Source organism: Seriola aureovittata, chromosome 10 (genome assembly GCF_021018895.1).
Source record: "Seriola aureovittata isolate HTS-2021-v1 ecotype China chromosome 10, ASM2101889v1, whole genome shotgun sequence".
NCBI classification, from domain to species: Eukaryota; Metazoa; Chordata; class Actinopteri; order Carangiformes; family Carangidae; genus Seriola; species Seriola aureovittata.
In genome coordinates, this window is record NC_079373.1 from 3,431,474 (window position 1) to 3,447,067 (window position 15,594).

General features: G+C 38.9%; 1 protein-coding gene across 1 annotated transcript; it reads right to left on the reverse strand.

The window, feature by feature from the left end:
• Positions 1-3,801: 3,801 nt before the first annotated feature.
• Positions 3,802-11,708, reverse strand: dnaaf4 (dynein axonemal assembly factor 4). The gene is made up of 9 exons (XM_056387639.1): positions 11,426-11,708; positions 11,021-11,168; positions 8,108-8,241; positions 7,794-8,004; positions 7,267-7,409; positions 5,811-5,920; positions 5,576-5,729; positions 4,468-4,573; positions 3,802-4,240 (listed from the first exon to the last, which is right to left on the reverse strand). Exons 1-9 carry the CDS (start codon positions 11,546-11,548, stop codon positions 4,122-4,124), a joined length of 1,248 nt encoding a protein of 415 aa, XP_056243614.1. The 5' UTR covers positions 11,549-11,708; the 3' UTR covers positions 3,802-4,121.
• Between the last annotated feature and the right edge of the window lie 3,886 nt (positions 11,709-15,594).

A 15,594-nucleotide genomic window follows, 5' to 3' on the forward strand; every position in this document is an offset into this window, starting at 1 on the left:
TGTCTGTGTGTTGGAAGATACCACACAGAACTGACACTGAAGGAGCAAAATACAGACATTTCACACACACACACACACACACACACACACACACACACACACGTACACACACACACACACACACACACACAGTCACACACATACACACACACACACACACACACACACACACACACACACACACACACACACACACAGCAGTTTTTCAGCTCATTAAGCAGAGGGTTGCGTATCTAATCAGGTTTTGTATGAATGGTGCAGGGTCATTATGATCTAATTTACCTTTAGTGGTTATTCAGCTGGGCAGAAAGAGAGGGAAGAAGAAGGAGGAAGGAGGGAGGATGGTCCAGGTCTGAGTGCAACTTGTGCAGTTTATTTGTTCTTCCCACTGACAAGAATTAATTTTGTTTAACACTACATGGAAAAAATTGTGTGTTTTGTGTTTTGAATGTAACTGCTGTGAACAATCAGAAAATAACATTTTCTTTTTCTTCTTCATGTTAGCAATAATAACTTTACAAGGCCATAATATATCATGGAATTTCAATGATGCAAGAAAAGAGAAAAACAAAACTAAATCAAGGGAAAAGAAGATTCTCTGATCGCAGTCAGGCCATGTAACTACTCTGTTGTTAAGCACATCCTGGAATACAGAGATACTGTGGTGGACACAGTGAGATGTAAATTAAATAAATCTTCTCAACTGACATTTTTAGTATGTTGTGGTGCAAAATGTCAGTGATATTAATGAAAAACAGTTCAAATAAAATATTTCTTTATCTTAATGACAGACAAATACATCCACAATATCATGTAGAGACCAACTGGCCCCTAACTTTGGACCCCAGGAGCTGTCGTATGCTGCAGGAACATGTACACATGGGGATTGACTTTTCTTCAAGTGTGTGAAATGGGTTAAAGAGTTGTGTCCTGGAGCAGCAGTGTGTGTCCTGGTCAGCGGGCAGAATAAAAGCTTCCATATGGTACTAGTAAGTCAGCTCCAGCACCCTGCCAGGAGGGCCGACCACCTGCCAATCAAACGCAGCTCACAGAAGAACAGGAAGGTGTTAAGAGCTCAAGGGGGACTCAAACGCAGGACGTGGACAGAGAGGGGTGGGGGAGAGAGAAAGGTTTATTTAAGAGGAATTTGTTGGTGTTAGGGGGTAATGGAAGAGAGGAGGGTCTGGTGGTAGCTGTGGTTGGGTATTGCTTCAGTGTTATCAATTGCGATTCTGCTCATCGAATCTGGTTCATATCCAATCTCGGTTCCGATTAAAAAATGTTGTTAATTTTTTATTTTTATTTTTATTTTTTAGGCTTTATTCAGTTAACTGTGACAGGAAGGTTTCTTCATTCATTCCCTTCATTTATTAAAATAAATATTACTCTTTCTTGTGAGCGACAATCAAGAAAAACAACTATAAACCGAAACTATATAAATTAATAATGTAAATTACAACCGAAAAAAAAAAATGAATATAGCTAAATATTAAAAAAAAATTTGAAAAATCAACATGTCGGCCTTTTCTGTGTGATCTCTCTGGGCTGATTGTATCTCCAGCAGCAGAGGGGTACAGAAGGCCTGTACACACAGGTATGAGAGGTCCAGCTCTGACAGCAAAGGAGAGCAGGGGTCAGAGGTCAGAAGGCATGTCCCTACACATCTCCAGTTCTCTGTAAGTCTTTCCCTGGATGGACAAGGTCGTGCTCTGACTAAGGCTTCTCTTCGGCTCTGTTCAGTTCTGAGTGCAACACACACAAATAATAATGATATTGTAACTTTATCTTTCTACTACTAATACACAGACTGATGATTCTTACTCAGAATGATCCCATCCTGGATCTTTACTGTCCATTTACCACTGAGGTATTTACTGCCACACCCATGTTAGATGTATTATCCATGTGATAGCTGTAACTTTGAGCCTTATCCTCAGCCACCACTGCTCCTGTTTGTACAGACCACTTTTGTTTTAAAGACTTTCTGATTTATCCTTCCCTCAGTGATGTAATGAGCCGTAACTGTAATGTAATGTTCCTGGCAAATGCTTATATGGATATAAAAGGGATATAAATTGTCATCACTTAATTTTATCCTTAGAGTCATTTGAGTTAAATGGTGTCACAATTAGTGAATGAACTTGTGAGTTATGGAAGAAAAACATGTTTTGTGAGGTCACAGCGACCTTTGAGTTCGTCCTTCGAATGAATGAATGTCAAATTTGAAGAAGTTCCTTCAAGGCGTTACTGAGATATCGCTTTCACAAGAATGGGACGGACGGACAACCTGAATGCATGGAGGCTTAATAATTCGTGAGAGCAGCTTTAAAATATCTATCCTGTGAAGATACACAGCTCTGTGTGGTCAGTGGTCCAACACTCGAAATTGAGGCCTGGAAGATGCAGACATTTAATCATGAGATGCTCGTGCACTGACAGAACAGGTTCGGTCATAATCAAAATCCTAAAATGAAAATATATGAACTGTCATGTGAACTTTCTCACCACAAAACCTAAAACCCAAAGCGAAGTCGTCCAGTGAGTTTCCAGCAGGAGTTCATGGATACACCTTCATTTCCAAGCACTCGCATTAATCTTTTGTAATAACACTTCAACGTTCTCGCTTGTCTATGCATGGTGGAATTGTGTTTCTTTTCAAATGCTTTAGAGAAGTCATTCACTGACAATCATTCACTTGAACTGCTCGGCCACAATGCAGCTCCACTACAAATCAAAGCCTCTTAATGATCCCATTCTGCTGACGCTGAATTTGAACCATTTGTAATTCTTTGGGAAGCTTTTGGCACATTTGATTAGGAGATTAGAAGAAAACAGAAAATTGGTCAAAGAAAAAAAAATTAGAAAAGCGGCTTTACGGGGTGTTTACAGATTTCAATTGTGTCGACTGACAGAGGGCAGGGTGTGTGGTCGACATCTTCAAGTGCTACTTCACAGTCACACAGAACTGGAGCTCTGATCTGCTTTTCTGTGGAGCCATATTTTAAAGCTGGTATGCTCAGTGTTGTGAGTTATGAGTCAGTATTATGTCATGTTAAAGGAATTTGAGAAGGCCTGGACATGATGTTAGAACCAGCAACTAAAACAGAGCTTCAAGGTAAGAATAAAGCACCAAACCAACCACGTCTTCCAGAATCATCTAGAAACTCACAGCGGCCTTCCCATGACCCAGTGGCTCTGGGTCTTGACCCGCTGCACGGTCTGATCAGTTGACCTCAATTTGCACTTCAGCTTCACAGCAAAAAAGGGCCTTCACAGAAAGTCTGTGTTTGCAAAGAAAAGTGCCATTTTCCAAATCCCTTCAATCTGAAACTGATGTATTATCATACTGTAGAGTGAGGATGGGTAGAGTGGTCAGTCTGATGAAACTTAATAAAAGCTGATGATCACACCACAAACTGTGTCTAGATCTGTGTTCTTCTGTCCCTCAGCAACGAACACTGATGGGTCCTTTGAGCAAGGAAAAGTATCAAGGATTTTAGCCGAGGCAGGAATTTTCATCAGCCAAGGTTCCAAAGTGACCTGGCTGATTGCTGAAGCCAGAGCTACATCCTTCTTTTCTAAGATGGAGATTCTTTGGCAGAAGGATCGGAGACAGTCTAAGGTTATTGTCACCTTATTCACTCCCTCAAATATTTTTAAATTACAAACCTGTAAACATGTACTAAATTACCACCTTATCAAGATATTTTCAACAGACAGAAAATACACTGATAAAAGTTTGAACTAGTCCTCATGTATGTTCATGTGAACAAAAAACACTACTAAGGCCAGCAATTTTAAAAGACAGACGTTGACTATTTTTTATTTTAGTCACTGTGTATTAATGAACGCACTGACACTGAAACAGCTGATTTTAGCAGGTGAAACATTTGACCACATGAGGGCGCTCTACACACAGATAGTGTCATGTCTCCCTTGCACTCGAAGCAGGTCTGTCTCACACTGACTGCGGCAGGGATTCACATAGTATTTGACTGTATTGTTACTGATATGCAGTCCCTTTGGTTCTCTGTTATCATTTATTAAATCATTTTGTAACAGACAAACAACTCAAACAATAAGAAGCTATACATGATATGTACAGTGTATATTTCCGTGCCTCACTGTGTATCAGGGTGAGCTGCAGTGCCTTGAATAATGTCTCGTATCCTCTGTGTGTCTGCCAGCAGTGCTTCATTGTGACAGTCAATCTTCAGAGCAGCTTGGTAGTCTTGTAGCCCTGAGAAAACATGACACAAACACATCAGCTGACAACACAGAGCAGGTGGACGTAGTCACCTGTTCAGCCATTAAGTCATCATCCTGACCAACATGCTGCAGTGATGTATTGTTACTCTACCATTATATTTTAACAACACAAAGTGTGAGATTACCACTAAAAACAAAATGTGAAATCTCAACTTGAATAGTAACAGTGTACCAAAGCAAACAGACAAACTGGCTGACCTTCTGCATAGAGCTGTAGCTGGCAGAAAGCAGATCCTCGGCGGACGTGGGCTCTGGCTCTGGCAGCTGCATTAGCAGCAACTGGTGGAGTCAGCAGATCAAGGGCCTGCAGAGAAACGTGGACCAACTTTATGTTTCCTCCTACTTTACATAAAAGCATTATAACAGATTAATACAACTTCGATATCAGCCTAACTCACAACCTGAAGTGTGCTGAGCTCATGTCAGACGTGGTAATACAGGAGAAACTGAAACAAACTGAAAAAACATGGTACTGTGTGGAGATGTTTGGGTATTCTGGGTGACTTCTGGTCTGTTCACTAATGTGCACATTAACTACAGCCTGAAATAGAGAGACTCTGATTTGCCTCTACTACAGTAGGAACTGTAATAGTCAGGGAAACAGGAATTCACCATAGTGTCCCAATACCAAAACCTACACAGTGCACTGGACATTCAGCTCCCTCGAAAACACTGTAAGCAGTTCAGGGGTGCTGACAGGAAGTGACATCACTACACTCCTGCTTCACTTCTCTAAGTTTGATTATAGCTCTGTGCATGTCCTGTTTTCATCTAGGAAAAATACAATCAGAAGTGCCTGCAGGTGAGATTTTCTACTCAGGAAGTCAGGCATGTCCATTCATCCATCCATTAGCTATTTCACTTATCCTTTGAGGGTCACAGGGGGGCCCTAACCAGTCCCAGCTGGGCGAGGGTGGGGTGCACCCTGAACAGGTCACCAGTTTATCACAGAGCTGACATATAGAGACAAACAACCAATCACGTTCACATTCACACCTACAGACAGTTTAGTGTCACATATAAACCTAAACCTAACCTGCATGTCTTTGAATTGTGGCAGGAAGTCAGAGTAACCCACAGAAGCACAGGGAGAACATACAAACTCCACACAGAAAACCAGGATTCAAACCCAGAACCATCTTGCTGTGAGGTGACAGTGCTAACCTCTGCACCTTGTCACATGTCACTTCTGAAAATCATATTAAATGAAGTTTAAAACACGTATAAGTTTCATTTTGAAAATGCAGTGAGCAGACACAACTTGTGATGGACACAGATAATGTAAAAACACACAGACAGTACAGACCTGAGAGGAATCCTCAACAGCCTTGTGAAGATTTCTTAACTTCAGGTGACATGCCGCCCTGTTTGAGTACAGAGCTGGGATCTTTCTGTTGAGCCTGATAGCCAGGTTGTAGGCGTTGACTGCACTCAGGTAGTCCGCAGTCGCAAAACACTTGCTGAAAGAGTCAGGTTAGTGACTTCATGGGTCAGAAAAAAATTAACACTGTTAAATAGATTTGAGACAAGACTTCACTTACTCTCCTTTGTCCTTTAACCAGTCAGGGTTCCTATTCTCCTCCGTCAGGTCCTTCAGCTCTTCAACATCTGGATTAACTGCACGTCTGGCTTCAGCTTGTTTGTGGAGCCACTGGTTGATTTAAACATATAAAGTACAAACTTAGTGTGACCGCGCTCACAAAGCACATGATGTGTTTAAGCTGTAGATAAAACTTTGATACCAACAATGTTATTTTCATATCATTTCTTCGTTAGACCCATAAAAGAGTCTCTGTGCACAGAGACCATTTTTATTTAGCTCAAAAAAAAAAAAATCTGTGATCATCAGGCCTGATTTATTGATTGATTTTCACAGGGGACAGATTCTGCTTGAAACTGGCATATGTTTTTCTGTATGCATTTGTTACGCCCATAAGGTTGAGTATTCCAGGGGTGACATACCGGTACTTTAGAAATGAGTGTCTGTATTACACAGGGCTCAAGTTGTTCTGAATGCAGCTTTAGTGGTGCACAGATATGATGGTGAATAAACCTAAATTACACACATTCATAATGTAATTCATATGGAAGTCTGTTTTCATTTGGAAAACAAAGTAATCATTCTCTGTGAAATTAATGAAATGATGCCATTAATGCCTCTATTTAGTCTCTTGCACTGCATCACTGAGCACATGTGGCTTTAAAGAGGTCATCAGAGATTCTGTAAATGACATTCAGTTATCAACAATCTGCATTAATAATGAACTATTATGTTTCAGTCCTTGTAATTCATGGAACTAAATTATAGGTGTTTTTCTGTTTTACTGCAACTGTTAAAAAAGTGCAAAAAATAACATAAACACAAATATCTTTAGTTAGGCCTTTAGTAGTCTCACAATCGGGTTGCACCGAATTCCACTCATTAGATAAGATTTTAGAGATTAAGATATAGATTTTTTGTTCAGTGCAGACATTTCATTTGTTTTAGTAGGAAAAGCACTGAAAAGTGTTACTAATGGTAACAATGCTAATAATAAAAATGTCTCGCTCTATTCAAATGTCCAAGCAAACCACGACAGTGTGACAGTGAGGCAGCACACACGTTACCAGGACCCTGAAACTGAAGCAGCTAAACGGAATCCAGTCACGTGCACTTTTCCCAGTGACACAACAAGATGTCTTTTCTAAATTAACACCGGTGAACTTTTTGAAGATTGTATCACACTTGAGCTGAGGTTAGTATTAGCGGCAAAAATGTATTTATACAACAGCATTACTTGTGTATTACTTGTGTCTCTCATCCTCTTGGGGTGACTCCCAGAGGGTGATGCTGATCTTTTTAGAGTCAACAGGGCGACTGTGAGTGAGACTGTGCTGCAGGTTTTGAGTACTTCCTGCTAAAGATTCCTCCTTAGGGGTTTTACCACTTTTTGCTCACTGCTGTACAACAACAAGGGAAAAATCTGCAGGTGACAGAAAAAGAGACTGACGACTCACTTCTTCCTCCTCCTGCACTCTTGATTCCCTGAGGGCTGTTGGGAAAACCCGAGGGGTAAATGTAACTTGAATGTTTCCAGCAGGTCTCGGAGCTGGCAGGTCCGCCGGTTTTTTCTTGCACTTTGCTTCACTGCCTCTTCGATCTAAACACAGGAATATGTTCACTGACATACCATAACCAACAATGAGTAGAGAATAGGGCTGCACAATTAATTGAAATATGATTGGAATCGCAATATGACTAGGCAATATCCAATTCGCAGGAGCTGCAAAAAAAATTGCAGGAGCTGTAATTGTTTTGATAAAGATAAAATGTGTCACAACATTTTGTGAAGCGTTGTGGTGCGACAGTCTTTCCAGCCTACAAATCATATTCTCCAGACATCAGAGAACATGTTTGTTTGGTACAAGCCCTAACAAAAATCACATCATCATCATTTCTAAAAATTATCACTCCAACTGAAATCGAGATTCATAGTGCAATCACAATAGAAGGAGCAAATTTGATCAGACAGGAAGTTACAAACCCAGTTTGACATTTCTTCCATCCGAACATCTTTTTTCTTGCTTCTGTGTTACGGCTTTGTTTTGATTATCTCGCTGTGTGTGGAGTTTTACTTGCTCTTCTTCCTCTGCTTGTTGTTTCTGTCTCAGTTGCCATGCGTCCAGCTCTGCTGTGGTTTTCTCTCGCTCGGCGTCCTTCATTTTCTGGACACTTTCTCTCTCCTCCTTTTCAAGCTGAAATCAAGCAAAACATGTTTTATATAAATTCTTACACTTTGCGGAGCAGTTTACCTGCTGATGTGATGTATGAGTAGATTGTGGTCTCACAGGATTTTACCTTCATCATTGTCTCCAGTGCATATTTTTTCTCTGTGCGCTGTTTCTCTGCCTTGGATCTGGACTCTGAAGAAACTTTTTCCTGGTATTTCAACAGAGCTCTTTCTCTGATCTCCTTCTTTTTTTCTTTGTCATCTAAAACACAGTGATTCATAAAGTTAGATTAATTGTATCTAAAGTTATACAATGTATATTTGATAATTTGAGTAAAGTAGACATAAAAAAAATTGTCTTAGAACCAGTCTTCCCTTCTGTGCTGAGAGTTGGGTGATTTCTGTTTAACAACTTTGCAGCAGCAATGAATGTGTGTAATTTATCTATGTGCAGCCTGACATCTCCATCTGTGTAGCCTGTGAGTTACTTTAAAATTACAATTATATTTGGCCTGTTTACTGTTAAAATGTAGTTCTAGTTCCTATTATGAACACTAGGTGTCACTACCACTCTAGATTGCTGTTTCTATCCAAGTTTTTGTTAGTCTCAGATGTGTTAGTATAAAGAAAGTGAAAAGTCAGATACAATCAGAGAAGCCAATCTTCCACAGGAGATATTGTGTTAGAGGAATTTAAGGTGGGGTGAGACAGTGAGCAGTTGCCAATTAATTTAACAAGTTTTCTTAATCAGTATCATAAATGTTGTTTATGGTTCCTGGAATATCAGCTTCAGAGTTTGATTATCTGGCCACAGATAATCAAACAGAGAAGCTTTCCTCTTAAATCAGCTCGTCTATCACTTCCGCCAGTGTACTTTCTGTGGCAACGGCACATGTGCATTCAACACAGCCACAGCCGCCCTCCCCTTCCTTACTGCAGCACATCTGCCCCTGTGTATACTTTGAAAAAAATGGAGTAAGCAGCAGCAACTGTAACTGAAAATGCACTGTGAAGCTGGCCTGAGGGGTGATGTGATGAGTACTGTGGTAAGAACTGTTCAATCTCATCCCATCAAGAGCACTTAATCACCTGGAGTTTTGGAAACTGATGCACAGACTCCTTCTCAGATGTGTCTGAGATCTGAAATTGGCCATTTTTTGAAAGAAAAAGTCACAGCCTGGTTGAACTGAGCAACCTGTCATTTTAACCCTTCTTGTGTCCCTTCTGTTGCGTTGACCACACAGCAAACCTCAGGAGGTCTGAGCGACTCATCTGCCACAGACCGGTAGCCCAGGATGCTCCTTGTGGCTCAGCAAGGTCATTAGATATCATTAGATCATTAGATAATAGATACAATTTCTTTCAGCTATGAGGCAGTAGGTTGCACCCCTGTAGTGGGTGGAGCGAACAGTTAGGCTGTGAAACCCCTAGAGAGCTGGTACTCAATGGCTTAATGACCACTTAACCTCTTTCACCCAGTCAGTAGTTGCTAGTTGTACAGATTCAGACCCACATTTGACTACATCACATCCCTAACAGCCTTCCTTTCAGGGGGTTAACAAGAGTGATGCCCGTTAGGTGTAACACACAACATAGAAGTAGTACTTACCTGGATGCATGTGTGTTCAAATGGGAGCTGAACTGGGCTGGTGCCTCATAGCGTGTGAATGCTGCCTCATGATTTTATGGTAAGTGCAAAGATCTGTCCCTGTTGCCAAGGCAGAGCAGCTAAACCAATAGCGAAGTCCATTAGAGGGCTGCACATGTACTCATAGAACCGGTGTTAAATACAGGTGACTACAGTTTCTCTATCATGTCTGATCATCATCATCACAGGGGAAAAGTGTTTTTTTTAAGCTGACGGACAGAGTGAACTATGACATCGTCACTCCAGCTGGTAATTGGCGGAGCATCATGCTGCTGCCATTGCTCTGTTCTCTCTCTTTTTGGGTCTGTCCATGTTGACCTCATTTTCAATCAGGTCTGATTAGGGACCTAAGTTTATTATTGTTCAAGCAATTAGTCAATTTAAAGGATTACCCAATTATCAATGAATGATCAATATAATAAATCATTTAAACCATTTATCGAGATATAATACCAAGCACTTGTCTTAGATTGCTGGTAAAAATGAACAAAAAGATTGTGATGGGCCATTTTGACAATTTTCAGCTTATTCAGAAAAACAAACAAGTGATTAATTATTTATAAATCATTCATAAGTCCTAAACCATTAACCCTAAATTTGATCTTCGTAACACTCATGTATATGTTTTTTATGTTTTTATATATAAAAAACCCATACTGGCCAGCATGGCTGTGCTTACAGAGCTGAATGTTTTCTGTCCATGTGTTTATCATGGGTTTAGCTTAAGACACATGCCACACAGGGCCAGATCATAGCTGCAGGGGAGCCAGTGTGTTTTCAACTGAATAGTTGGAGCAAAGAGGAAGAAGACGAAAACTACATAAATAATGCTGCCTTGTCCATAAGTAAATATGATAATGATCATCACTTACAAATCACTGAAGCACTGAAGTCACTACCGGCAACAGCACAATTATGTTCAATCATAATCCAACCCCCCCAGTTCTTAAAATACAAGTGCCACTTGATGATAGAGCACATCAGGTGATCCAATATGTTCAGTGGCAGCTGATAATAACTGTTCATTTATTAGCCCTTAAGATAAGTAGATTAAATAATTGTTGAAAATCTTGAAGAGCATAATTTCCCAGCCACTAATAATTACATAGATTTTGGTTGTTGAATTCATTCTTCCATAAGGTAAAACACCTTCGAAATACAATTTTGAGATTATGAGGGTAGGATAAAGTTCTCTTACTTTTTTTCTATAAGAGCAATGTTTTAATAAGCTGCTGTTTTATACGCTGTGAAGTAATAACAAAGACATTACTAATAATAATAATAATGATTGGTTTTAATGTATTTATTTATATCATTGATATTGCAGTATTTATTGATCACTGTGTGACCCCAGAGTCATTCAAAGATCAGAAAATCAGCTAGATGCCCTTACTTGTGGTTATCATCAGATTTTCCCATATTTTGTTGGTTCTCTTTGGCAAAGTGATGACAGCAACTCCGTTTCCAACCTTTGCTGAACTTCTGTCCTCATCAACAGGTTTCAGCAGGAAGGCTTCAAACAGATACGGTGGGTAATGCACCTGTGCAGAAAAGAAAGGGGAGATCAGTTCATAGGTACTGTATAGAGAATCTTACATTTAAATTGTATATTGTACAGCGATGTGATTGGTCAGTTGCATTGAATGTTATTGAAATGTAAAATTGTATGTGGTACAGCTAAACGAAGAGAACAGGATATATAACGATAGCTTTATCTATTAAAAAGATGTTGTGTTGTGGGACACCAAGATCCAGTAAGAATGGACACACAGCGTGTTCTGTTGTTAGCTAACTTTACCTTGAGGTATTCGTCTGTAGATACAATGTCCACTTTCCCAACTTTCGCTCCTTTTAAAGGCACATGTATGTAAACCGTCGTGTCGGTCTGTGTCCATGAGTAGTCTGTCACTAACAAAGGCATTTTCGACCCAGCTAAACTAGCTTTCAGTATCAGCCTGTTGTTTGTAGTTCTGTCAGCAGATACTGCGGTTCACCTGCTCGAAAATATCGATGTATTTGGGTTAAAGAAAACAGACTGGCGAAGAGTCATGAACGACAAATTGTGTTTTTCCTGCCGTGTGGCGTCCTGTTGCTATGGTGACCAGAGAGGCAGCATGTTGCTTTCATGTTTGTCGGAAAAAATATTACATGAGAGTCGTAACCAGCACAGGCACAATATAATATAGAAGGGATATACAGTTAACCTATATATGACACTAGGCAACAAGTTGTCTTCCTTTTCGCAACTTCAAAGGAAGTTTAAGAGATAAGATTTCTCATCTTTGTCTCAGTGGTTAGACTTAAAGTGCATGGTGCTTCAATAGTGATACAGTGGTTTGTTAAAGGGGTGCAAAGTCATAACTTAGAAAACTGTACTCATAACAAATTATTTGCATATAAAGTATTTTAACGTTTTAGTGAAATTACATTAGACAATAGAAAGATTATCAAGAAGTACAGACCATATCACAAACGTGAAAATAAGTTCACCCCAGTAGCTTGCTCTGAATTTTGGTAAGCAGATCTGAAGAGTTCACAGTTTTAAATGTACTTAAACGCATCATTACAGTCTGTCAGAAAAGTTTCCGTTTTCTGAAACTGGCTGCCATGGTTACAAACTGAGCTGGCTAGTGGCAGAGGCGACACAAGTGCGAGAATATGCATAATGACATAATTGACATAATGGTAACATCATGGTTATCAACAAAAACGGCCTTTTAATCACAGCAATAAAAAAAAACTTTCAGTCACAAGTTGAGCATGATGGAATAAATACTGCTGCTCCTCAGTGCACTTTAATCTGCAATTGTGCATCAATCAGCCCAATGCTAGAATGGATCAAGAGATTGAGTCAATCCTTCAGGTGTGCAAGGTGGAAACTAGGAAGAGGAAAACAAGGCCCAATACAAAGGTCTGTAGTCAAATGTTAACACTAAAATGCCATTTTGTGTGTAGGCGTTTCATTTGTAGCTAGCTAAGTAGCCATAAAGCTAATGCTAGATAATAATGGTATGATAGCTGCTATACTGAGATATATATTATACAGATTAAAGGATATGAATCTGAATGGCAAGACAACAGTATTGGAAGAACCCTTTACTCAAGTTATAATATCAACACATCAATATAAAAATACTCCATTACAGGTAAAAGTCCTACATGAAAAATCAAAGTAGCTACATAAATTGTCAAGTTTTAGACTTTTTCTCTAATCTTGATTTTGAATGAAATATTGGATCATTTAGTGAAATGAAACCATGTGACCACACCAATCCTTAACCTTGCCTCTATATTGGCATAAAAGCTATGGATCAAAGTTAATTTATTGACTTTGGAGAAAGAAAGACAAAACAATAACAACTCCTCCTGGATTTTTCAGAAGAACTACATCACACAATCTTTATCTCTATAACTCAATCCACTCATAAAGACCATGTGATACTGTCTTCATTTATGCTCTTTTTACTAGCATTTTAATGAGCTTTATATCACATGGTCTTCCTCGGTGGAAGGAGTTGCTCACTTGTCATGGAACAAATAAATAAACTAGCCATTGAGCAAGGGAAGCTCTAAAAATAGTAAGTAAATGGACCTTGAGTATGGAATAATGCCAGCCTTATCCTTTGCAATTGACCACCTACACTGCATTTGAATGACATTTGTATTTCCAAACCTCAATGAACAATCAATGAACTCTATCGCCTTCCCTTTCACCTGACAAACAAAGTCATGCTGTAGACTTTTATCAGAATATTACAGAGATAAACACAAGGCCAGAGATAAAGGTGATATTTTTATAGACCTTCTGTTGTAAAAACCTGTCTATTCTTGCTCGCTTACTGGATTCTATTATAAACTCCAACATAATATCAAATTTTCTTATCAATAACTTATAAAACTATTAAAACCCCTCTGAAGTGTTGGACATTTTGTACTCACCAGGCTTTCAATAATACAGGCTATCTCAAAGGAGAGTTTGAGTCATGTGAGATAAACCTTTAACAACTGCCCATATCTGTACCTGTGCATTGTTGGCTTTATAGCACATTTATCATTTCCACATCTCTCTCACAACTTAGGAAATGTTGCACATAGTACGTGTATTTTATTGTCACATAAGGCCTCAAAAGGACAGTGAACTGCAGCTGACCCCGGTGTGTTCCTCACTGTCACTACAGCAAAAGACATATATGTAAGGCTTTGGGTTACTATGCTGTCAATATAGGTAGACAATCTGTTATTCTGGTTTCACAAATGAGGTATAACACAAAGTGGGATGGTAATAACATCAACAGGGAGTCATTGGGACTTTTTGGAAATACTCCACAATAAACATGATAAAATGGTTTATCAGAGCTCCGATTCCTTTGCAAGTGAGAGCAATTCAGTTTTTATGGTGTACAGCATGAATAATCTGTAAAGTAATGTCATATTTTTGTCAGTGTAAGTTAGCAATAATACACAATAAGGTCTTTTGATACAGAAAAATATGTATGAGGCTGTGGAAGAGTGGGTTTGAAGAAATTACACAATTTTATCACAGATTTGCCCGTTATTTTAAATGGTAAATGGACTGCACTAGTTCTATTGACCAGTGAAAGCACTTTACACTATAAGTCACACAGTTTTGTACACATAAAATACTTTTACATACACTTTCACACACCATTGTTACATTGGGGGATATTTGGTGTTCAGTATCTTGCCCAGGGACACTGACATGTGGACTGGAGTAGCCGGGAATACCACTGACCTTCTGAATAGTGGATGACCTATTCTACCTCTTTAGCCACAGTAGTAGTGTATAAAAAGTATAAGTTCCACAACAGTCTTGTTCAATACCACACTTTAACATTCAGCAATTTTAGTCTGCACCTATTCAAAGATGTGATAACTAATATTTTAGCCACTCGGAGGCATCAGAACAAGCTTAAAGCACAGCATTAACATAAGACTTTACAAGGTTGATATGGCAAATGTGTTGGCCAACAGTTTCCTGTTTATAAATCCAGGAGACACAGAGCAACATTAGCGGTCTTTAATCCGAACTATCGTCTGCCGAACCATCGTCCGCAGTTATTCTGAACTGGTTTGAACAACATGAAAAGGAAATTGTGTGGGTCAGCATGTAGAAGAAAAAAAGACTGTGAGGAAAGTGATAAACTAACATTTAAAATGTTATAGTGTCTAATCTAGCTATTTTATATGAAAGTCCAAGAGTTTGAAATTGGATAACAGGCTGAGATCCAATCACCTTTTTCATCCACTGTATATCTCTTACAAGGTGCTAATGCCAGCTGTTTCAATGTGTAAAGCAAAGGCTGTCTTTAAGACATTTGTAAAATTATTCCACTTTCCAAGTACAAAGACAGAGGGGTTGATTTAGATACAGAGAGCTTTGGTAACTGAAAGGGTTAAGAGCTGCAAATGGATTTCACCTGTGATACCTACTCTCCCCTCTAATGACTTTACAGCAGCGTGACTATAATGATGTTCATAAAATGGTAGGATTATGGTAAACTGCCCCTCTGTTAAAATATAACTACAGAATGAAACATGATGTAAACCATTTGGAGATCACCAAGAATGATAGGAACACTATTATTATCATTTGCTTAGTCAGAAATATTGATGAATGAAATCCTGTTCTTTAACATTTTAACGTTCACTTAATACAGATTCATGAAGAAATATTGCTGAAGTAAAAATTGCGCAGTGGTAAAGTTTGCAAATATAGTTTTTTAAATTCAAAGAAATCATCTGGCTTTTAGCTTCTTTTTGGCCCAGATTCAACAGCCTTTTAATGTTTGATTATTACACAAATATGGGAATATGAGGATGTGAAGTATAGTTTACATTTTATGATTAAATTTACAAATAGTGTTTCAAAGGCAGATACTGAAATTTGTGAATAACCTCTTTAAATATGACAATTTTAAGCCAAGAGAAGTTAAAAAATTTCCATTT